This window comes from Budorcas taxicolor, chromosome X (assembly GCF_023091745.1).
Source record: "Budorcas taxicolor isolate Tak-1 chromosome X, Takin1.1, whole genome shotgun sequence".
NCBI classification, from domain to species: domain Eukaryota; kingdom Metazoa; phylum Chordata; class Mammalia; order Artiodactyla; family Bovidae; genus Budorcas; species Budorcas taxicolor.
The window spans coordinates 102,199,292-102,223,161 of NC_068935.1; the positions used below are offsets into that span (position 1 = coordinate 102,199,292).

The window sequence follows — 23,870 nt, forward strand, 5'->3', positions numbered from 1 at the left end:
CCTCAGCACTTCAAAAATGACATTATGGAGAGTTCATGAGGTTTTCTTTTTACCTTCCAATTATTCCTGGGCTGGCTGTTAGAGAGACCTACTATCCAGAACCCATCACGGCATAGAAAACAAAAACAAAAGCCTGCTTTCACTGACCAGAGGACTTGGAAAGGGGAAACCCAACAAAGACCTAGTTGGGTCCACATCTGGGGCCTAGTGGGCAATCTGATCTGCCCACAGCCTCAACAGGAGCAGCAAAGGCCTTAACCATCCCAGCCCTTGCTCCACAGCTGGGGCCTTGCCATGTAGTCTGACCTGCCAGCAGTAGCAGCAGCAGCAGCAGTGAACATGGCCATTTCAGCCCCCATGCCACAATCCAGGCCTGTCATCTGTCCTGTTGACAATAGCAGCAAGAGCAAAGACCTTGCTATACTAGTCTCTTCCCTGCTGCCCTCCACCTCATGGCAGAAAGAATCCCAGGGCCCAGTAGCTTCTGATATCCTCTCCTTCAAGATTGCCCTAGGCTAGCAACTGGCCCTGGGAAGCACCTTTTGTTCCTGAGGATGGCATCAACAGGGCTTGACTGGGAACTCCCAGCAGCACCAGAAGAATGAAGCAGACCAAAATAGCATTGTAAGGTCTTAGAAAACTAAACTGTCACTGGAACTAAACCCCACATAATGAGTCTAGAGCTGATACACTAAACCTAAATAGGGCAACTGCCTGCTAAAATAGAAGATCTGTGATCAACGGTCTCCTAACAATGACCAAAATATCCAGGCTACAGTTGAAAACCATGTGTCATACTAAGTACCAGAAAAACCACAGTTTGAATGAGAAGAGGCCAATAGTGAGTTGAATCAGATTTTGGAATTATCTCATGATGGTTTTAATTCAGCTATCGTAAAACTGCTCGATGAATTGGTCACAGATTTTTCTTGAAACAAATGGAAAGATAGAATATCTCAGCAAAGTAGAGCCAAGAGCATTTCCTAATGAATTGGATTTGCAATGTGAAAAGAATAAAGGGATCAAGATTGGCACCATAATTTTTGACTAAGCAACTGGAAGGAAGTACGGAGTTGGCCTTCAGATGGGGTTCAGTTTCAGACATGTCGTGGGATATGATGGCCCTGTCTTTTCCTATCCTCCATGCCCAATATATTGTGTGCCTTATTAGTTAAAAGGAAGTCCTTTTATGAGTACTGAAAGGTTGAACCATCCTTGGGAAACTGGTTAACACTGAGCATTACTAACTCACGTAGTCTTTGTGACATGCACGGATTTCAGTTCTTTACCTAACTTAAAAAATTCCCCAACTGTTTGCATATTTAATTTTACTATCTTACACAAGCAGTTATATCCATTTATTTTATACTCTTATTTCTTTCTCCTAAAGCAATTACTTTCCAGATCATCTACTTTACTTCTTTAGACCTAGAAACTGATGACTACAATCATGATTCAAAACCTATTTTCTGCTGCCCTGCACTGAGCTGAGTAATTGGGTATAAATGCTTATTTCCTTTGTATGCTTTGCCTTTTTGTTAAAACTGGTTTGTTTTTTTTTTTGGTTAAAAGACCAGAGGTTGCATTATTGCCTGCTGAATATGCTTCTATTAACATTTGTAAAAAGTAAATTACTTTTGGGACTATTAATGAACTGATATTTAAATCGCATAGTTAAATGCTTTCCATCCTTTACTCAGCAAACAATTGGATTACCACCACCCCCTACCCTTGTAAGAATGTAAGCAATTTCTGTGCTATGTTTGAGGAGAATATTTGTTTTTAAAAAAGTTTGTTTAGAATCTGGGTGATTCATGGCTATTACAACATCATAATTTGTACTGTTTGTTATAAATATTAAAATTTAAATAATCATATCCAAAGTGGTTTTTGAGAAACATTAATGATTAATAAGTGCAACATGGATGATTTGGGTAGACTATGGTAGAGAGATGTTTATTGCCTAACTGCAGGACTTGGCTGCTAATGTGTAATGTGAATATGGAATGGGGGTGGAGGGTAGGGATTGTATATGGTGTTTACCAAACTTTTTTATTCTTTCAGGATTCTATAAGATGCTGCTTTGGGAAACCCTTTAGAGTGTTTGCTAATTACATTTTTGTTGTATACTACTATATAAATTTTATATAATCTTGATGCAACTAAAATGAATAATAGAGAAAGAAGTGTTGCTGGCTTTACAGTTTCTTTCACTAACTTATTTAAATTTGATTTAATTCAGAAGTAGATCTAAGTTATTATGGAGATCCATGCAACATGGCTCTGGATGGGAAGAGATTAACAGCACTTCATGGAAGTATGACTGGAAAAAAATGTTAATGAAGATAGCAACTTCCGTGCTCAAATATTAATTAGGTGCAGAGTGGTAATTAGTGGCAGGCTTCCATGGGGTTGCAAAGAGTGAGACACGACTGAGCAACTGAACTGAACAATACTGTTATAGGCTAATGTAGCATTTGGAAAACAACCGATGTTCGTGACATATTAACAGAATATATTCCTTTTATAAATAGGATTTACAATGTAATTTCATACTGTCAGACTTCTATAATTATTAGTTTCAGCTTATAAAGACTGGATTATGCACACAGAATTTGACAGTTGTGATCATGTTAGTACAGTCATTTCAATATCTGTGGGGGATTGCTTCCAGAACCCCGTGGATACCAAACCCCTCTGATGCTCAAGTCCTTTATAAAATGGCATAATATTTGTCTGTAACTTATACACATCCTCTCATATACTTTAAATCACCTCTAGATAATTTATAATACCTAATACATTGTAAAAAAGCAAAATGGCTGTCAGGGGAGGCCTTACAAATAGCTGTGAAAAGAAGAGAAGTGAAAAGAAAGATACAAGCATCTGAATGCAGAGTTCCAAAGAATAGCAAGAAGAGATAAGAAAGCCTTCCTCAGCGATCAATACAAAGAAATAGAGAAAAACAACAGAATGGGAAAAACTAGAGATCTCTTCAAGAAAATTAGAGATACCAAGGGAACATTTCATGCAAAGATGGGCTCGATAAAGGACAGAAATGGTATGGACCTAACAGAAGCAGAAGATATTAAGAAGAGGTGGCAAGAATACACAGAAGAACTATACAAAAAGATCTTCACGACCAAGATAATCACAATGGTGTGATCACTCACCTAGAGCCAGACATCCTGGAATGTGAAGTCAAGTGGGCCTTAGAAAGCATCACTACGAACAAAGCTAATGGAGGTGATGGAATTCCAGTGGAGCTATTTCAAATCCTGAAAGATGATGCTGTGAAAGTGCTGCACTCAATATGCCAGCAAATTTGGAAAGCTCAGCAGTGGCCACAGGACTGGAAAAGGTCAGTTTTCATTCCAATCCCAAAGAAAGGCAATGCCAAAGAATGCTCAAACTACTGCACAATTGCACTGATCTCACACACTAGTAAAGTAATGCTCAAAATTCTCCAAGCCAGGCTTCAGCAATATGTGAACTGTGAACTTCCTGATGTTCAAGCTGGTTTTAGAAAAGGCAGAGGAACCAGAGGTCAAATTGCCAACATCCTCTGGATCATGGAAAAAGCAAGAGAGTTCCAGAAAAACATCTACTTCTGCTTTATTAACTATGCCAAAGCCTTTGACCGTGTGGATCAGAATAAACTCTGGAAAATTCTGAAAGACATGGGAATACCAGACCACGTGACCTGCCTCTTGAGAACCCTATATGCAGGTCAGGAAGCAACAGTTAGAACTGGACATGGAACAACATAGGAAATAGGAAAAGGAGTACGTCAAGGCTGTATATTGTCACCCTGCTTATTTAACTTATATGCAGAGTGCATCATGAGAAACACTGGGCTGGAAGAAGCACAAGCTGGAATCAAGATTGCTGGGAGAAATATCAATAACCTCAGATATGCAATGACACCACCCTTATGGCAGAAAGTCAAGAGGACCTAAAAAGCCTCTTGATGAAAGTGAAAGAGGAGAGTAAAAAAATTGGCTTAAAGCTCAACATTCAGAAAACAAAGATCATGGCATGTGGCCCCATCACTTCATGGCAAATAGATGGGGAAACAGTAGAAACAGTGTCTGACTTTATTTTTTGGGCTCCAAACACTGCAGATGGTGACTGCAGCCATGAAATTAAAAGACGCTTACTCCTTGGAAGAAAAGTTATGACCAACCTAGACAGCATATTCAAAAGCAGAGCCATTACTTTGCCGACTAAGGTCCATCTAGTCAAGGCTATGGTTTTTCCTGTGCTCATGTATGGATGTGAGAGTTGGACTGTGAAGAAGGCTGAGCGCCGAAGAATTGATGCTTTTGAACTGTGGTGTTGGAGAAGACTCTTGAAGTCCCTTGCATTGCAAGGAGATCTAACCAGTCCATTCCGAAGGAGATCAGTCCTGGGATTTCTTTAGAAGGAATGATGCTAAAGCTGAAACTCCAATACTTTGGCCACCTCATGCGAAGAGTTGACTCATTGGAAAAGACTCTGATGCTGGGAGGAATTGGGGGCAGGAGGAGAAGGGGACAATAGAGGATGAGATGGCTGGATGGCATCACCAACTCAATGGACGTGAGTTTGAGTGAACTCCAGGCGTTGGTGATAGATAGGGAGGCCTGGAATGCTGTGATTTGTGGGGTCGCAAAGAGTTGGACACGACTGAGTGACTGAACTGAACTGAATACAGTGTAAATGCCATGTAAATATTTGCCTGTGTTTAGCAAACTTAAGTTTTGTTTTTTGGAAATTTCTGGAGTTTTTGTTTGAATCTACAGATGTGGAACCTGTGGATAAAGATGACCACTTGTTCTAATGATAAGTCAGTTCATGAACACCAGGAGAAAAGATCAGGTGCAAGTTTCCCAAAAGTTGTTTCTCTACTGAGTATTTTCATTGGGCCAGTTTCTGTCCCACATTTAGAAAATAGCAAAATGTGAATGTGTAGTTGTTAATTTAAGAGGGAAAATTACTCTTTTCTTGTACCAGTCTTGAGAAGAATGGAGGGAACTTCTTTGTTCATGTCTAGAGCAGACTCTGAGCACTTGGTCTTTATGGCTATACTTCTGTAAGATTCTAAGTTCTAAGAACTTGCCTTTAGCACTTCTTTTTTCTTTCTGGGCTTCTTATAGTCTTTCTGTGGAAGGTGTTTGTAGCAATTCCTTGGGGAGGAATTGGGGGATATGTTCTTGTTTTCTTGGGTTCTGTCTTCTGTCCTTTTCAGTCTGTACTCTCATTCACATCAATGGCTCCTGGTCACCCATGCTTCCTAGGGAGTGTAGAGATGAGAACTTAGATTCTAGAGTTTTATATGTCTAGGCTTCAGTCCTGACTAACTGTTTGGCCACAGACAACCTTATTTAGCCTCAGTTTCCTTATCTTTAAAACAGGGGCTAGTAGTATATTTACTATTATGATAAATAATGATAAATTATGATGAATGGGAGAATCTATATAGAGTTCTCAGCAGCATGCTTGGCTCATGGTATGCTGCAAATGGTAGTTGATGTCTTCATCATCTACATGTTGACCCTTCCTTAAACTACATGTGTGTGTGTGTGTGTGTGTGTGTGTGTTAGTCACTCAGTCGTGCCCGACTCTTTGCAACCCCATGGACTGCAATCCACCAGGTTCCTCTGTCCATGAGATTTTCCAGGCAAGGATACTGGAGTGGGTTGCCATTTCCTTCTGCAGGGGATCTTCCCAACCCAGGGATCGAACCCGGGTCTCCTGCACTGCAGGCAAATTCTTTACCAACTCCTATCTAATTGCACTCTCTAAATCTCTGCCTTGATCCATGGAAATGAATAATTTGGAAATTGGTATTTTCAAAACACAGCTGTGTGTCTCTCTTCTTTCTCTTCCTTCTACCAGTTCTTTCTCCTGTAGTAGTCGCATTTTCATTTGGTGGTATCATTATTTACCCTGTAACTTTTGCCAGAAATCTGTATGTCATTCTTTCAACCAACCCCCAACCATCCCCTAGCTAATCACTAACTGTTGCTTGTCAGTTTAAGTCTCTCTCAGTTGTATCTACTGATGCATTGGTTTAAGTCTTTATCATCTTATGCTTTGGCTAATGTAATAACTTCCCCACTCACTCAACCTATTTTCCCTTCTTCTGTCACAGTGGTCTCTGACGCCTTTCTCCTTTTCCAGCCAGTTCTCACCCTCCAATTTTTCATGCCAGCAATACCAAACAGCTTCATTTCCCCCATCCTTATCTTCCCTTTGGTTAATTGGTGGTGGTTCTTCATGCTTTTCCTACATCTATTGTAGTACATCGCACAATTCATTATAAATGTAATGAAGTTCCTAGGAAGGACACAGGAAGTTCACCCCATTTATTAAAGGTTTCCTTAGATATGTAAGTTTGTTTGTAAGCCTCTGAGAACTTTATATTATAGATGTCACTCTGAAGTTTACATGTAACAGCTTAATGGATTAAGTTCAGTTCAGCTAGATGTAAAATTACAGTTAACATAACCCATGTTGACTTCATTATGTTTGAGACATAAACACAGTTTTTCTTCATTTATATATATATACAAGTCATTTAAAATAATTTATATTATACATATATTTAAAAATTAAGACCTCTTTTGATTAGTGAGATCTTAGGGATGTATCCCTCAGCTGTTACAATTATTTTTAACTAGGAAATATGTGTATGGAGGAGTGTATAGTGTGTGTGTCTGTGTGCCTGCACATATGTGTATTTTAAAGAATGCTAATAAAATGAAAACCCATGAATCTATTATCCAAGTTAAGAATAAAATATTACTAAGACCTTTAAAAGCCCCCTGTGTACCCCTTTCTGATCATAACCTCCCTTTCTCCCATAACCATTATCCTGGCTTTTGTACTCAAGATTCCTTTTGATTTTCTTTATAGCTTTACCATCTACGTATGTATTCCTAAACAGTATATTGTTTATTCATTCAAAATGAGTAGTAAGCACAAAGTTAGCTGTGTGAGGAAAGGGCAATAATACCACTATTGTGTGAAGAATCAGAAGGGAAGAGAAGACAAACAGAACCTCTTGTTCAGTCTGGCTTCACATACCTGAGAACATATAGGAGCCCCTGCTAGGAAATCCATTGGCAAGATCCCGAGTAAATCCCCAAACACAGGGCTCTCCACAGGCAGGACATCCATGCTATAGTGCAGGATGGGGTACTGAACATCCAGCTGGAATGTGGTCAGGGGGCATGGGCTGCTCTGCATTTCCTGCTTTTCAGTTCACTGAAGAGGCTTCCCACTCAGCTATTCCTAAGAACACTGCTGTTGAGTGAAGTGAGAGTCTTCTGCTGATCTGGGCAGCAGAGAGGAGCAGGAATCTCATAAGCCCCTGGTCAGAAAAAGCAAAACAGAGCAATCTGGCCCCAGCTTATGGGGTTCTTCTGTTTTCAAGTTAAAAGGTGGCATTGGGAATCTTTGATGGCTCAGTGCATGGCTGGCAACCTGAGATCTTACTCTCATTCCTGTGTTGAAGGCATTTGCTGTCCCTTGACTGTCCTGTTTTTTACTGGTCTGCTCTCTTGTTCTAGCAAACACATCCTACAATAATTTCTTCAGAAAGTATGCATTGCAAATAAGGTATTGAGGTTTTTTGTGTCTGAAAAAAAATTCTTTTTTACTATTATTGATTTTTCTGACTAGATGTAGACTTTAAAGGTTAGAAATAATTTTTCTTCATGGTTCTGAAGGTGCTCTACTGTCTTATTGCCTCTAGTGTTGCCATTGAGAGATGGGAAACCACAGCAGTTCCTGTGTATTAACTGTATCATCCTATCCTCCTTGTGCACCCTTACTCCTATTTCTGGAAATCTGAATGTTCTCTGGCCCACAGGGTTCTTAAATTTCATAATGGCATGTGTGAACATGTATCTATTACCTATTTTGCTGAGTACTTTGTGGGTCCTTTTTTTCATTTAAATTTTATATTGGAGAATAGTCGATGTACAATGTTGTTTTAGTTTCAGGCATACAGCAAAGTGATTCAGTTATACATATACATGTAACTATTCTTTTATAAATTATCTTCCCATTTAGATTATTACAGAATGTTGTGCAGCATTCCCTGTGCTATACAATAATAGGTCCTTGTTGATTATGTATTTTAATTATAGCAGTGTATACTTGTCAGTCCCAAACTCCCAATCTGTCCCTCCTTCCACTCTTCCCCCTGGTAAACATAAATTCGTACTCTATGTCTGTGAATACATATCTGTTTTGTAAATAAGTTCACGTATCATTTTTTTAGATTGCACATAAAAGCAATATCATATGATATTTGTTTTTGTCTTAGTATGACAATCTCTAGGTTCATACGTGTTGCTGCAAAATAGCATTATTTCATTTTTTGTAGCTAAGTAGTATTTCATTGTAGAAATATACCACACCTTCTTTATCCATTCATCTGCTGATGAACATTTAGATTGCTTCCATGTCTTGGCTGTTGTAAATAGCACTGCAATGAACATAGCGGTGCATGTATCCTTTTGAACCATGTATTTCTCTGGCTTTATGCCCAGGAGTGGGATTGCTGGATCATATGTTAAGGGACCTTTCTTAAGGGACCTCCATACTGTTCTCCATAGCAGCTGTACCAATTTACGTTCCCTCCAACAGGAGTGTTCCCTTCTCTCCACACCCTCTCCAGCATTTACTGTTTATAGGCTTTTTGATAATAGCCATTCTGACAGGTGTGACAATGAGTTTTGATTTGCATTTCTCTAATAATTAGCAATGTTGAGCATCTTTTCATGTGTCTCTTTTGGCCATCTGTATGTCTTCTTTGGAGAAACATCTATTTAGGTCTTCTGACTATTTTTTGATTAGGTTGTTTGTTTTTTTGATACTGAGCCATAAGAGCTGTTTATAAATTTTGGAGATTAATCCTTTGTCAGTTGCATCATTTGCAAATATTTTCTCCCATTCTGTGGGCTGCCTTTTGTTTTGTTTATGATTTCCTTTGCCGTGCAAAAGCTTTTGAGTTTAATTAGGTCCCATTTGTTTATTTTTGCTTTATTTCCATTACTCTGGGAGATAGCTCAGAAAAAATGTTGCTGCGATTAATGTCAAAGAGTGTTCTGCCTACGTTTCTCTCTAAGAGTATTATAGTATCTGATCTTATATTTAAGCCTTTAATCCATTTTGAGCTTATTTTTCTGTATGGTGCTAAAGAATGTTTTAATTTCATTTTTTTACAAATAACTGTCTAGTTTTCCCAGCACCATTTATTGAAGAAACTGTCTTTCCTGCATTGTATAATTTTGCCCCCATTGTTGTAGATTAATTGGCCATAAATACATGGATTTATTTCTGGGCTTTCTATCCTGTTCCATTTTATCTATATTTTTGTTTTTGTGCCAGTACTGTACTGTTTTGATGACTGTAGCTTTGTAGTACAGTCTGCAGTCAGCAAGTCTGATTCCCTTTTTCTTTATCAAGATCACTTTTGGTATTTGGGGTTTATGTTTCCATGCAAATTTTCCAGTTCTTTTTGTTCTAGTTCAGTGAAAAATGCCACTGGTAATTTGATAGGGATTACATTGAATCTGTAAATTTCCTTGGGTACTATAGCCATTTTGACAATATTGATTCTTCTAATCCAAGAACATGGTATGTCTCTCCATCTATTTGTGTCATCTTTGATTGCTCTCATCACTGTCTTATAATTTTCAGAGTACAGGTCTTTTGTCTTCTTAGGTAGCTTTATTCCTAGGTATTTTACTCTTTTTGATAGGATGGTAAATGGGATTGTTTTCTTGATTTCTCTTTATGATCTTTCTTTGTTAGTGTATAGGAATGCAAGACATTTCTGTGTATTAATTTTGCATCCTGCAAGTTTACCACATTCATTGATGAGCCCTAGTAGTTTCCTGGTAGCGACTTTAGGATTTTCTATGTATAGTATCATATCATGTGCAAGCAGTGATAATTTTACTACTTCTTTTCCAATTTGGATTTCTTTTTCTTCTCTGATTACTGCAGCTTGGACTTCCAAAACTATGGTAAATAAAGGTAGCAAGAATGGACATCCTTGTCTTGTTCCTGATCTTAGGGGAAATGCTTTTAGATTTTCACCTTGAGTATGGTGTTAGATGTAGGTTTGTCATATATGACCTTTATTATGTTGAGATATATTCCCTCTATTCCCACTTTCTTTTTTATCATAAATGGGTGTTGAATTTTGTCAAAAGCTTTTTCTGCAGCTATTGAGATGATCACATGGCTTTTATTCTTCAATATGTTGATGTGGTGTATTCCACATTTGATTTGTGGATACTGAAAAATCCTTTCATTCCTGGGAGAAATACCACTTGATCATGTATATATATGATCCTTTTAATGTATTATTGGATTCAGATTGTTAGTATTTTGTGAGGATTTCCATGTCTTTATTCATCAGTGATTTGTTGTTCAGTCACTTAGTTGTGTCTGGCTCTTTGCGACTCCAAGGACTGCAGCATGCCACGCTTGCCTGTCCTTCGCCATCTCCTGGAGCTTGCTCAAACTCATTTCTATTGAGTTGGTGATGCCATCCAACCATCTCATCCTCTGTCATCCCCTTCTCCTCCTGCCTTCAATCTTTACCAGCATCAGTGTCTTTTCTAATGTGTCAGCTCTTTGCATCAGGTGGCCAACGTATTGGTGTTTCAGCTTCAGCATCGGTCCTTCCAATGCACATTCAGGGTCGATTTCCTTTAGGATTGACTGGTTTGATCTCTTTGCTGTCCAAGAGTCTTCTCCCAACACCACAGTTCAAAACATCATCAATGATATTGGCCTTGAGTTTTCTCTTTTGGGTCATCTTTGGTATTCAGGTCATGGTGGCTTCATAGAATGAGTTTCAGAGTATTTATTCCTCTGCAATTTTGTGGAATAGTTGAAGGATAGGTATTAACTCTTCTCTAAATGTTTGATAGAATTTGCCTTTGAAGCCATCCAGTCCTGGACATTTGTTGGAAGCTTTAAAATCACAGTTTCAATTTCAGTGCTTCTGATTGGTCAGTTTGTATTTTCTATTTCTTCTTGGTTCAGTCTTGGGAGAGTATATCTTCAGCCAGTCTGTATCTTTTTATTGGAGCATTTAGTTCATTTACATTTAACGTAGATATCAGTATGTTCTCAGGTGCCTCAATCGTAAAGAATCTGCCGGCCAGTGCAGGAGCCACAGGAGACGTGGGTTTGATCCTGGGTTGGAAAGATCCCCTGGAGGAGGAAATGGCAACCCACTCCAGTATTCTTGCCTGAAAAATCCCATGGACACAGGAACTTGGTCAGCTACAGTCCATAGGGTCGCAGTGAGTCAGACATGGCTGAGTGAGCATACATGCATGTGTTCTTATTGCCATTTTCTTAATTGTTTTGGATTCATTTTTGTTGATCTTTTTTTCCCCTTTCTCATTTGTTCTTTCTTTTTGTGGTTTGTTGACTAACTTTAGTTTTATGTTCAGATTCATTTTTCTTTTTTGTGTGTATATCTATTATAGATTTTCTGTTTGCTATTACTGTGAGGTTTTGATGTAAATTGAAAAGTATTAGTTGCTCAGTCGTGTCTGACTCTTTGCGACCTATACACTGTAGCCCACCATGCACCTCTGTCCATGGGATTCTTCAGGCAAGAAAACTGTAGTGGGTAGCCATTCCCTTCTCCAGGGGATCTTCCCGACCCAGGGATCTAATCTAGGTCTCTTGCATTGCAGACAGATTATAGATATAGATATATATAGATACACACACACACACACACACACACACACACACACACACACACAAACTAGATTATTTTTAAGTTCCTGGTCTTTTAATTTCAAATGTATTTCCAGTATCCTGCATTTGTCTTACGCTCTTCTCGCTGTTGCTTGGTTTTATATCTTATTTGTATGCAGATGATTTCCTACCTTTACTTTATGTTGTCCTTTTCTGGGGATCTTTTCCATTCATAATTTTCTTGTTTTTACTAGTGGCCTTTTCTTTTACACTTAGAGAATTTCCTTTAGTGTTTTGTTGCAAAACTTGTCTGATGGTGCTGAATTCTCTTAGCTTTTGGTTGTCCATAAAGCTTTTGATTTGTCCATTCAGTCTGAATGAAAGCTTTGCTGGGTAGAGTATCCTCGGTTGTAGGTTTTTCCCTTTCATAACTTTAAATATATTGTGCCACTTCCTTCTGACCTACAGAGTTTCAACTGAGACATCAGCTGATAACCTTAGGGAGTTCCCTTGTATATTATTTTTTGCTTTTCCACTTGGTGGTTCCTTTCAATTTGAGCAACTCAGGATTAAGGTCTGGGAAATTTTCTTGGCTTATTTGAGTTCCTCCTCTCCATTTTCTTTGTTCTTTTGGCTCTACTTTCTGGGAAATTTCGTCAACTTTTTCTGACAGCCCTTCTGTTGAGTTTTAAATTTCTTCATATGCTTATTTTTTAAGAGCCCTGTTCTTGTTTTCTGAAAGTTCCATTTTTGTTTCATAGTTATGTTTCCAAGGATATTAATGGTATTAATAGTTGGAAGTTTTTTTCTTGTTTAGTCTGTTTCCTCTAAGTTCCTTTTTCTGTTTTGATGTCTGTCATCCAAATTGGAGACTCTTCTCCAGGTATCTTGGGAGATTGGTTGCCTATTCATGAGTAGAAATAGGGCAGGGGTTCCTTAGGGACATTTGACAATGTTTAGAGATATTTTTGATTGGCAAAACTGGCTGAGGGGGTGCTACTGGCATTTCCAGGTAGAGGCTAGAGGTGATGTTAGGCCCCCTACAATGCACAGGACATCCTTGCACAGCAAAGAACTATTTAGCCCAAAATGTGATCAATGCTGTGGTTGGAAAGTTGATTGAAAACTGTGAACTTGTGGCAGAACTTGTTGACTTTGGTTTCAAGAATTTGATCTGGTTGAGTGGTTTGAGCAACATAATGTCATTATCTTTAGGTCTTTCCTTCTGGCCTGGTCACATATTCAGTAGAAAATCTTTCTCTGCTGCCTGAAGGGTAAAGAGCTAGCTTTTAATATCTCCCTCTCCCCCAGTGAATGGGAAAAGAAGATGGGCTGTCTACATTCATTTTGTGTGTGATCACATAATCCCTTTGTTTTTTATATAGTGTCCACTTCCTCAGCTGCCTGTGTCACCAGTTCTATGACCCTATGTTTTACCCTCTTCAGTGAATTGCCCTCTGTGAGGTTAAGGTAGGGCATTTACCCAGTGGCATGGAATAGAGGAGGAGTATCTGAGATTCTTTAAAAAAAAAAATTATTCATTTATTTAGCTATGCCACGTCTTAGTTACAGTATGTGGGATCTAGTTCCCTGATCAAGGATCAAACTCGGGACACCTGCATTGGGAGTGTGGAGTCTTAGCCACTAAAAAGAAAGTGAAGTCGTTCAGTCGTGTCTGACTCTTTGCGACCCCATGGACTGTAGCCTGCCAGGATCCTCCGTCCATGGGATTTTCCAGGCAAGAATACTAGAGTGGGTTGCCATTTCTTTCTCCAGGAGATCTTCCCTACCCAGAGATTGAACCCAGGTCTCCCACATTGTAGGCAGACACTTTACCATCTCAGCCACCGGGGAAGTCACTGAACCACCAGGGAAGTCCCAGATCTAAGACACTTAACTACTTCTCTAATAGATTTCATTCAAACCTTGTTAGTTTAGCCCCACCCTCTCTTTCTCAGAGTTCAGATACTTCTTGAGAATTCTGTAGTGTAAATGAATTTGGTTCTGAACTATTATTTTCTCCTTGCAATTCAGGCTTCCTACAAATGCTAAGCCAGTTACCATTACTCCATCTGATTTCTGGCTTCCAAAATGTAATTATGAATTACTATTGTTTTCTCTCATTCTCACAGCCCTTTAAAACTTGGAAGTTATCCAAAAGGTGTAGTGAATTGAAGAATACTATACAAATATATATATAAATAGAGTCCCAAGGGTTTATGTGTGGACAAAAACCAATTATGCTAAACATTTCCTGAAATTGCTTGCTATTGTCAGGATAAGTCATCACAAGTAAGACATCCACCTTGAGAATGAAAACATTTGTGGGAGCGCAGACTCACATTGTTATATTGTCCTCTCACAGAGGAAAATCTTTGAACAGTTTTGATTATCAAAAGGTCCTTTTTGTATAGGGTGCTGAAAGGTACATTATTACCATTTCTTTTTGTTTCAGTTTAGCTTTATTAGATTGCTTGATGAGAGATTTGAAACTGAGGAATAATTGATGTCCTGATGACTGCAGGATAAAATAACTGATTCATATGATCTCAGAGAAATGTTTAAGTCTAGGTTAGATTATATTCTTTTGCCTGTCCTCTGATTGCAAGAATAAAGACAAACAAACTTTAAGGCAAGAAGTATCACAAATGTTCTACTATACATGAAGAACTTTTTGCTGTCTTCTGATTATTCTTGCCTGGAGAATCCCCATGGAGAGAAGAGCCTGGGAGCTCCAGTCCATAGGGTTGCACTGAGTTGGACAGGACTGAAGCAACTTAGCACACACACACATCCAGGTGTACTTTTTTCTACCTGTAAAAATCAGTGAAAGTGTTTTGTTTCCTGAGAAGGAGGAAAATTCATACATGTATACACATACATGTGTGTGTATTTAATAAATTATGTAGTCTTCAAAAAAATTATGCTAGCCTTCAAATAAACTAATGTAGTAAATTGTGATTGAATTCTATATTAATCAGTAGTTGATTCAAGCATGTTGGATTAACTTTAGTTCAGAAACTTATTTTATAACTATTAACAATTTATTGACCAGAGATATATTAATTCGTCTTTTGTCACCCAAACATTATTGACCAGAGACGTTTCAATATTAACTTACATAGCAAATTGTCAGCTACAGGTGTTAGTTTCTGCCAGAATCCCCTGGTCAATAATGTGTCATAAGGAACCAAGTGCATATTTGTGTTTTTAATGCCTGGGCCTGGGCATTGTTATTTTATCAATCATCCCAGTTGCTTCAATTGTATGGCCAGAATCGAAAGCCACCAATTTCAATTGAGGAGAGAACTGGGTAAGAATGTCTGGACCAGTGGTTCTGCTAGTAGAAATTACTTTCTTTCTATGGTGACTTAGAATAATTCTAATTTGAAGTTTGAGGAGGACGAAGGATTTCTCTGTGACTTCAGTTGAGACTGGAGAGGCTGCTGGAAATTAAATAATGCAGGTCTTACTCTTCATGAAGTGTCTATTCAAGTCTTTTGCCCAGATTTCCTTGGAGCATATCTTCTTATTTAAGGATTATTTATTTTGGCTCTTGACTAAGTATATGTGTTGCAAATACCTTGTCTCTGTGGGATTTTAAGCAGAAACATACCATCAGGTTTTCATTTTTAAAGCATCACCACAATAACGATGGGAGAAACAAGTTTTCATTGGTCCCAGTAGAAATTGGTAGTAGCTTAGACTAGGTTGGGGCTTCCCTGGTGGCTCAGATGGTAAAGCGTCTGCCCGCAATGTGGGAGACCTGGGTTCAGTTTCTGGGTCGGGAAGATCCCCTGGAGAAGGAAATGGCACCCCACTCCAGCACTCTTGCCTGGAAAATCCCATGGACGGAGGAGCCTGATAGGCTACAGTCCATGGGGTCTCAAAGAGTCGGACACGACTGAGCGACTTCACTTAGACTAGGTTATGAGACATGGAGAGAAGTGGACTGGATTAAGAGATATTTGAGATAAACTCAGTAGGACTTGTTAGTGAAGATTAGATAAGTGATGGCTAAGATGAGAGAATGATTTAAGTATCTGGTTCAAAAGGTAAAAGTTACATACACTACCACTGTGAACATTTTCTTATTTTATTTAAGATGTTGATAATGTGTAGAGAAAATTACAAAGATTATTTCCCTGAAATAGAATACTATCTCAAATTTTTTTAAAGTGATTTTGAAATGTAAATTTGTTTCTTATTTTTATGGCTTAGTGAGTTCAAATAATTACCTCATAAATGATAGGAAAATATTTTCAAAATTATGTTCAATTATATCTTGAAAACTATGGCTATAGCAGAAAATGAAATATGAATAAGATATTAAAGGGAAATAGGAACTTAAGAAAATCAGCAAATTAAACTTGGCTTTTATTTATTTTTATTTTAGGGGTCCCTTCAGTGTTGTACGACGATGCATCAACAGAGAAACTGGGCAACAATTTGCTGTAAAAATTGTTGATGTAGCCAAGTTCACATCAAGTCCAGGGTTAAGTACAGAAGGTAAGAGATGGATTTCAAGTAAGTTATTTGATGTCTGGCTTTATTTCATCTTCAATCCATCTATCAACCTAACCTTCATCTGGGGGTGGGGAAATGGAGGGTATAATATAGTGGGAAGTGGGTGGAGACAGTTTAAATTCCATTGTAGTTTTCTGGAATTCTAGAACATGGTATCTGAAAGATAGCTAGAGTGATTAACAAAGTTATGAAATCATCTAGGATTGCTATTGGCCTATGTTTTTTTACTAGGAAGAAAGTAAAATGTGAAAATATATTTTGTAGAATCTAACTTGGAGTCCTACAGTATGGAGCATGGAATGGGAAGAGTGAGAAGGGAAATAACGGTACAAATATAATCACTGAAGATTCAAAACCAACTCATCTGAGTTCCCTTAAAGTCTGTAACTTATTACCTTAGGATTGTGATCCAACAGAACTAAAAGACTAATACATCACATTTTGCTTAAGTCACTTATGGTGTATGTGTGAAAATTTGAAAGATCTGTACTGTTTGGACTTGCAGGACTCAAAATCTTGTTTTAAAACATTGATATGGTTAACCATGTTTATGTATAAATGTTTATAGACAATATATAAGCATTAAAATTTTTTAATGCTTATAAACCATGGTTTCATGTAGCCACGCTTCACATATGGTCATATTTCAGATGGCACAATTATATTATTAACTTTTCTAATTACCCTGTCTTCTAACTTTAGACTTCTTCACGATCCAGTAAAAGACATGTCCTTCTTAACTCTTTTCCTTCTTAATCTCAAGAGCAATACAGTTAATAGTTTAAATTGGAAAAGCTAAAGCAGAGTAGCCTTTTTATATTTTATCCAGTTATCTTACTTTAACAAGTAGAAGCCCACATACTATGAGCTCCAAGTTAATCTATTCCTTCAGATATTTTTTCAGTATCCTTAGTTTTAAATACTTTATTGAAACCTTTTGAATTATTCCTACTGTTTGTGGAAGATTCTGCAAGTTGTTATTCACAAAGGATAACAGGTGTTTTAGTGCCTTAATCTTTAAATTCTTGTATTTAGGGATTTTACATTTTATGGTTTCATATTCTGGAGCTGGCTATTTTGAATACAAATTATTTTATAAACTTAGCAGAATTTGAAATTTACTTCTAATCAGGTTTTACCACTACATTTCCTAAAACTTTTAAACTGCACTTTAATATACTGTATTTAATTTTCTGTACCTTAGATACCAATTAAAAACAAACTTCATGAATACTTAGGTAATTTTGTATAAACCTAGTTCAGTAAATATGTAGATGTGTTGAATATTTCTTCTTTGATAATGTTGATGAATTTAGTAAGATTCCTGTTTAAAATCAAAGTCTTAATCAATGACTCCATATGCCTATGTTATGTTGATTTTGTTTATTATTATACCTAATTTTGAATCTACAGTCTAAAGACATTTTTTATGAGGACAATTAATTACTTTCTCAGTTGGCTGAGGTTCTTATTGACATATTTCATTAACAGGGAGCTATAGACCCAGCCTGCTAGACTGAATTTCTTTCATTGTCACCTAGCCAGGGAGTCAAATACCAAACTTTAAAAGCTGGGGTTGGTATATCATCCATGTCTCTGAGGTTGTCTTGTGTCATTCACTTGTTGGTGCTTTGGCATTGGTTTGAGTATACAAATGTCTTTGAGACCTTTTCTGAAGACAAGGCTGGGTCAATCCATTGATCTTATGTGATAGGGTCACAACCTATAGATATAAAATGGTATCCAGTTGAATTCTGCATATTATGCATGACTATATCTTGTTTTGATAAAAGTTCAACATTCAAATAAAAATCTGCAATTGTTCCTTTATATTTATGGCACCAAATGTAGTTTTTCCATCTTCTTTAACACAGTGACATTCATAATGATTAAGAAACAATAAAAATTTCATCTCAAACCCACTCCAAAGTTTATCTTTTAAAAAATTTTTTCCGTGGAGCTACTTTACCCTCTATTGGTTATTTTTATACTAGCTTAGAGAAGGAAATGGCAACTCACTCCAGTATTCTTGCCTGGAGAATCCCTTGGACAAAGGAGTTTGGTGGGCTATAGTCCATGGGGTCGCAAAGAGTCGGACACAAATGAGTGACTAACACACACACACACACTTAAATTTAATGTGGACACATTTTAAGATGTATAATAAATAATTATTTATTTTATTATATAAAACATCTTTGAACAATATTCTCCACCCCTTACTTTTTTCAACGCTCTTCAGTCACTACAGGCAAAACATATTTGCCCTTCCAGTCCATTAAAATTGTTACTGTCCAATAATGACCTTATTCATGGCTAAGGGTAGGAGATGTTGTATTAAGAAGAAACATATTTTGCAGTGAAATTTGAAACACAGTAAAAAAGAACCTGTATGTTCAAACAAAAATATCTAGAAATATCTATATTTACTGTTATTTCTCGTCTAATGAAGCCTGTTTCTCAAGCAACAGATGGTTTTAAGTCAATTTTATTCTTTTATTTTTTATTATATTTTTTGTGGCTTATTTAATCTCTGTCATTGCCTCAATATTTTTTCCTGTTAGTATGTTTGTATTCAAATACTTTATTGAGTAAAATAGGTTTCATAAAGGGTCACCTGGGAATAAAAAGTATGCTGTTTATTTGCCTAGGTCATTATGATACATAGACAGATAAAAAGAGTTCAGTTCAGTCGCTCGGTCGTGTCTGACTCTTTGCGACCCCATGAATCGTAGCACGCCAGGCCTCCCTGTCCATCACCAACTCCCGGAGTTCACTCAAACTCACGTCCATCGAGTCGGTGATGCCATCCAGCCATCTCACCCTCTGTCGTCCCCTTCTCCTCCTGCCCCCAATCCCTCCCAGCATCAGGGTCTTTTCCAATGAGTCAACTCTTCACATGAGGTGGCCAAAGTATTGGAGTTTCAGCTTTAGCATCAGTCCTTACAATGAACACCCAGGACTGGTCTCCTTTAGAATGGACTGGTTGGATCTCCTTGCAGTCCAAGGGACTCTCAAGAGTCTTCTCCAACACCACAGTTCAAAAGCATCAATTCTTAGGCGCTCAGCTTTCTTCACAGTCCAACTCTCACAGCCATACATGACCACTGGAAAAACCATAGCCTTGACTAGATGGACCTTTGCTGACAAGGTAATATCTCTGCTTTTGAATATGCTATCTAGGTTGGTCATAACTTTCCTTCCAAGGCGTAAGGTCTTTTAATTTCATGGCTGCAGTCACCATCTGCAGTGATTTTGGAGTCCAAAAAAATAAAGTCTGAAACTGTTTCCCCGTCTATTTCCCATGAAGTGATGGGACCAGATGCCATGATCTTCATTTTCTGAATGTTGAGCTTTAAGCCAACTTTTTTACTCTCCTCCTTCACTTTCATCAAGAGGCTTTTTAGTACCTTTTTTTTTTTAATTACTAGAATATAGTTGATATACAATGTTGTGTTAATTTCTGCTATACAGCAAACTGTATTCAGTTATACATATGCAAATATCCACTCTTTCAGATTCTTTTCCCATACAAGTCATTGCAGAGTACTGAGAAGAGTTTCCTGTGCTATATACAGCAGGTCCTTATTAGTTATCTATCTTAAGAGCATCTATTCTTAAGAGACTTGCAATTTAATAGTCCCAACCATAGTTTCTAATATTTTTATAAGAAAAAATGAGTAATAAATTCTAAATATATAATTTACAAATTAGCTTTTGAAATGAAATATGTATAGTAATTAGAGACCACCTATATATGTCTTATGGAGAAGGCAATGGCAACCCACTCCAATACTCTTGCCTGGAAAATCCCATGGATGAGGAGCCTGGTAGGCTGCAGTCCATGGGGTTGGTAAGAGTCAGACATGACTGAGCGACTTTGCTTTCACTTTTCCTTTCATGCATTGGAGAAGGAAATGGCAACCCACTCCAGTGTTCTTGCCTGGAGAATCCCAGGGATGGGGGAGTCTGGTGGGCTTCCGTCTATGGGGTCATACAGAGTCGAACACGACTGAAGCAACTTAGCAGCAGCAGCATATATGTTTTAATATTTTACATTCTCATTGCTCTATTGAAGATAAGATATTATAATTATTTGAATATCTGTTCTGTATTTTCCCATTAAAATCATAATTTTTTTTCCATAGGGGATCTTAACTTATAGGCTGCAGAATATCCAAGAAACCCTTAAATTGTAAGGGTTTTATATATATTCATATATATATATATATATATTCATTTTCCTAGAAAGTCTAAGTTCTTATTAGATTCCTAAAAAGGCATATTGTTCCTAAATGGTTAAGAAGTTATTATTTCACATGTATGAAAAAGTGAAGTTGATGTTTAGGAGCATGAGATGAAAAAGAAGCTTATATTAAATGAAAGCTGAGTGAATTTATATTAGGATTGGAGGATATTTTCCTACTCAAATACATACCCCTATTAATGAAATCCATTTTTTATTATCTTAGCACATATTTTAATTGATAGTTTATCTCTTACTCTGCTAATCCACCAATTTAAAGTTTACTTTTTTGCGTATTTGTACAACTTCTTTATCCACTCATCTTTCAGTGGACATCCAAGTTGCTTCTGTATCCTGGCAGTTATAAATAGTGCTGCAGTGAACGTTGTGGTACATGTGTCAGTTTGAATCATGGTTTTCTCAGGGTATATTCCCAGTAGTGGGATTACTGGGTCATATGGTAGTTCTATCTTTAGTTTTTTAAGGAACCTCCATAATGTTCTCCATAGTGGCTGTATCAATTTATATTCCTAGCAACAGTGGAGAGGGTTCCCTTTTCTCCACACCCTCTCCAGCATTTATTGTTTGTAACTTTCTTGAAGTATAGCTGATTTAAATGTTGTGTTGATTCAGTTATACATATATATTCTTTTTCATATTATTTTTTATTGTGGTTTATCACAGGAAATTGAATATAGGTCCCTGTGCTCTGCAGTAGGACCTTGGTTGTTTGTCCCTTGTATATATAATAGTTTGCATCTACTAATCCTAAATTCCCAATCCTTTCCTCCCCAACTCCCTCCCCCTTGGCCACCACAAGTCTGTTCTCTATGTCTGTTAGACTGTTCTATAGATAAGTTCATTTGAGTCATCTTCTAGATCCCACATATAAATGTTAACATATGGTATTTGTCTTTCTTCTTTCTGAGTGATTTCACTTAGCATGATGATCTCTTAAATCCATCCATGTTGCTGCAAATGGCTAATATCCCATTGTATATATATATCACATCTTTATCCATTCATCTGTCAATGGATATTTAGGTTACTTACATGTCCTGGCTATTTTAAATAGTGCTGCTATCAACATAGGAATGCATGTATTTTTTGAAATTATAGTTTTGTCTAGATAGATGCCAAGGAATGGGATTGCTGGATCATACGGCAACTGTATTTTTAGTTTTTTGTGGGACCTCCATACTGTTTTCCATAATGGTCCAGCTTGTTTACATTCCCACCAGTAGTGTAAGAGCGTCCCTTTTCTGCACACCTTCTCCAGCATTTATTGTTTGTAGACTTTTTAATGATGGCCATTATGACTCATGTGAAGTGGTACCTCACTGTAGTTTTGATTTGGATTTCTCTAATAATTAGCAGTGAGTTACATCTTTTCATGTGTTTATTGACCATCTGTATGCCTTCTCTGAAAAAAACGTCCGTTTACATCTTCTGCCCATTTTTTGATTGGGGTTTTTTTTTTAATTTATAATTCCACTGTTTGTATATTTTGTAAATTAAGCCCTTGTCTGTTGCACTGTTTGCAAATATTTTCTCTCAGTCTGTTAGCTGTCTTCTCATTTTGTTTATGGTTTTCTTCGCTTTGGAAACAGAGACACACTTTAGATACAAAGGCATCACTAGGTTGAGAATAAATGAATAGAAAAAGGTATACCATGCAGACAGTAACCAAAAGAGAGCTAGTGTGGCTGTAATAATATCAGATAAAATAGACTTTAAAACAGAAATTGTTACTTAGAGATAAAGGATATTTTATAATGATAAAATGGTTTGTTCATCTTGAAGATACAATAGTTATAAACATATATGCACCTAACAGCAGAGCCCCAAAATATATAGAACAAAACCAGGCAGCACTGAAGGGAGAAGTAGAAATTTTAGCAATAATAGTTGGAGACTTCATTGACTAATTTGCAGTTATCAATATAACAACTAGAGACACCTATAGAACATTTCAACCAACAACAGGAGAATAAACATTCTTATTAGTACACATAGAACATTGTATAGTATAAATGCTAGCACATCAAATATGTATTAATAAAATTTAAAGGATTGAAATCATATATAGTCTCTGACCACAAAGGAATGATATTAGGAATCAGTAACAGAAGGAAATTTGGGGAAAACACGATTACATGGAAATTAAACCTCAATACTATCAAATAGCCAATGAGTCAAAGAAAAAATTGAAATACTTTGAGGTAAATGAAAATGGAAACACAACATGCAAAATTTTGTGGGAAATTTTTTTATAAATGCCTATATTGAACAGAAGATCAGTAACCTAACTTTTCACTTCAAGAAACTAGAAATCTGGACCCAAAGCAGGCAGAAATAGGGAATAATCGAGATTAGAAGATAAATAAATGGAAGAACAGAAAACAATAGAGAAAAATCAATGAAACTAAAAGTTCTTTAAAAAGACACCCCAAACTGAGTAGTTCTTATCTAGTCTGACCAAGAATTAGAGAGATGATTCAAACTAATCAGGAATGACATTGCAAAAGTTAAAAAAAAAAAAAAGTAAGAATACTATGAACAATTCTATACCAACAAACTAGATAAGCTAGATGAAACAGATTAATTTCTAGAAAGAGGCAAGCTACCAAAGCTGAGTCAAGAAGGAATATGTGGATGGACTTTTAATAAGAAAAGAGACTGAAAATGTAATAAATTTTCCATATAAAGTTCAGACCTTGGTGACTTCACTGGTCAACTGTACTACACTTTAAAAGGATTTATACCATTCCTTCATAGATTCTTCTAAAAAATTAGAAGTAGGAATACTTCTCAACTTATTCTATGAGGCCTAAGGTAACCCCAGTAATAAAACTAGACAAAGACACCACAAGAGAAGAAAACACGAAAAAATATCACATATGATGAATATATTAGCACATCTGTCCTCAAAAAAATACTAGCCCATCTGATCCACCAGCACATAAATGTTTTACGGTTCTTTGAAAAGTTAAAAACTTAAGTTAGTATATAACCCAGCAATTTCACTCTTAGGCATAAACCCAGAAGAAATAAAACATGTCCACAAAAAACCTTGTATAAGAATATTAATAGCATTATTCATAATAGCTAAAAGTTGGAACCCAAATGTCAGCTGATGAATGGTTAGAGAAAATGTGGTATATCCATCAAATGGAGTGTTATTCAGCAATTAAAAGGAAACATATATTAATATAATCTACAACATGGATAAATCTTGAATACATCATGCTAAATGAAAGAAGTTAATCACAAGAGACCACATATTATATATGCTCTTGATATAAAATGTCTCAAATAGGCAAACATATAGTAACAGAAGAAAGTAGATAAGTGGCTGCCAAGATCTGGA

General features: G+C 36.9%; 1 protein-coding gene across 1 annotated transcript in view; it reads left to right on the forward strand.

Moving 5' to 3' along the window:
* The window catches only part of CASK (calcium/calmodulin dependent serine protein kinase), a 377,556-nt gene that overhangs the window by 63,992 nt on the left and 289,694 nt on the right, over positions 1–23,870 (forward strand). Inside the window, exon 2 of the mRNA XM_052662816.1 lies at positions 16,124–16,236. Within this exon, the coding sequence (XP_052518776.1) occupies positions 16,124–16,236 (113 nt within the window). The remainder of the gene's footprint in view (positions 1–16,123; positions 16,237–23,870) is intronic.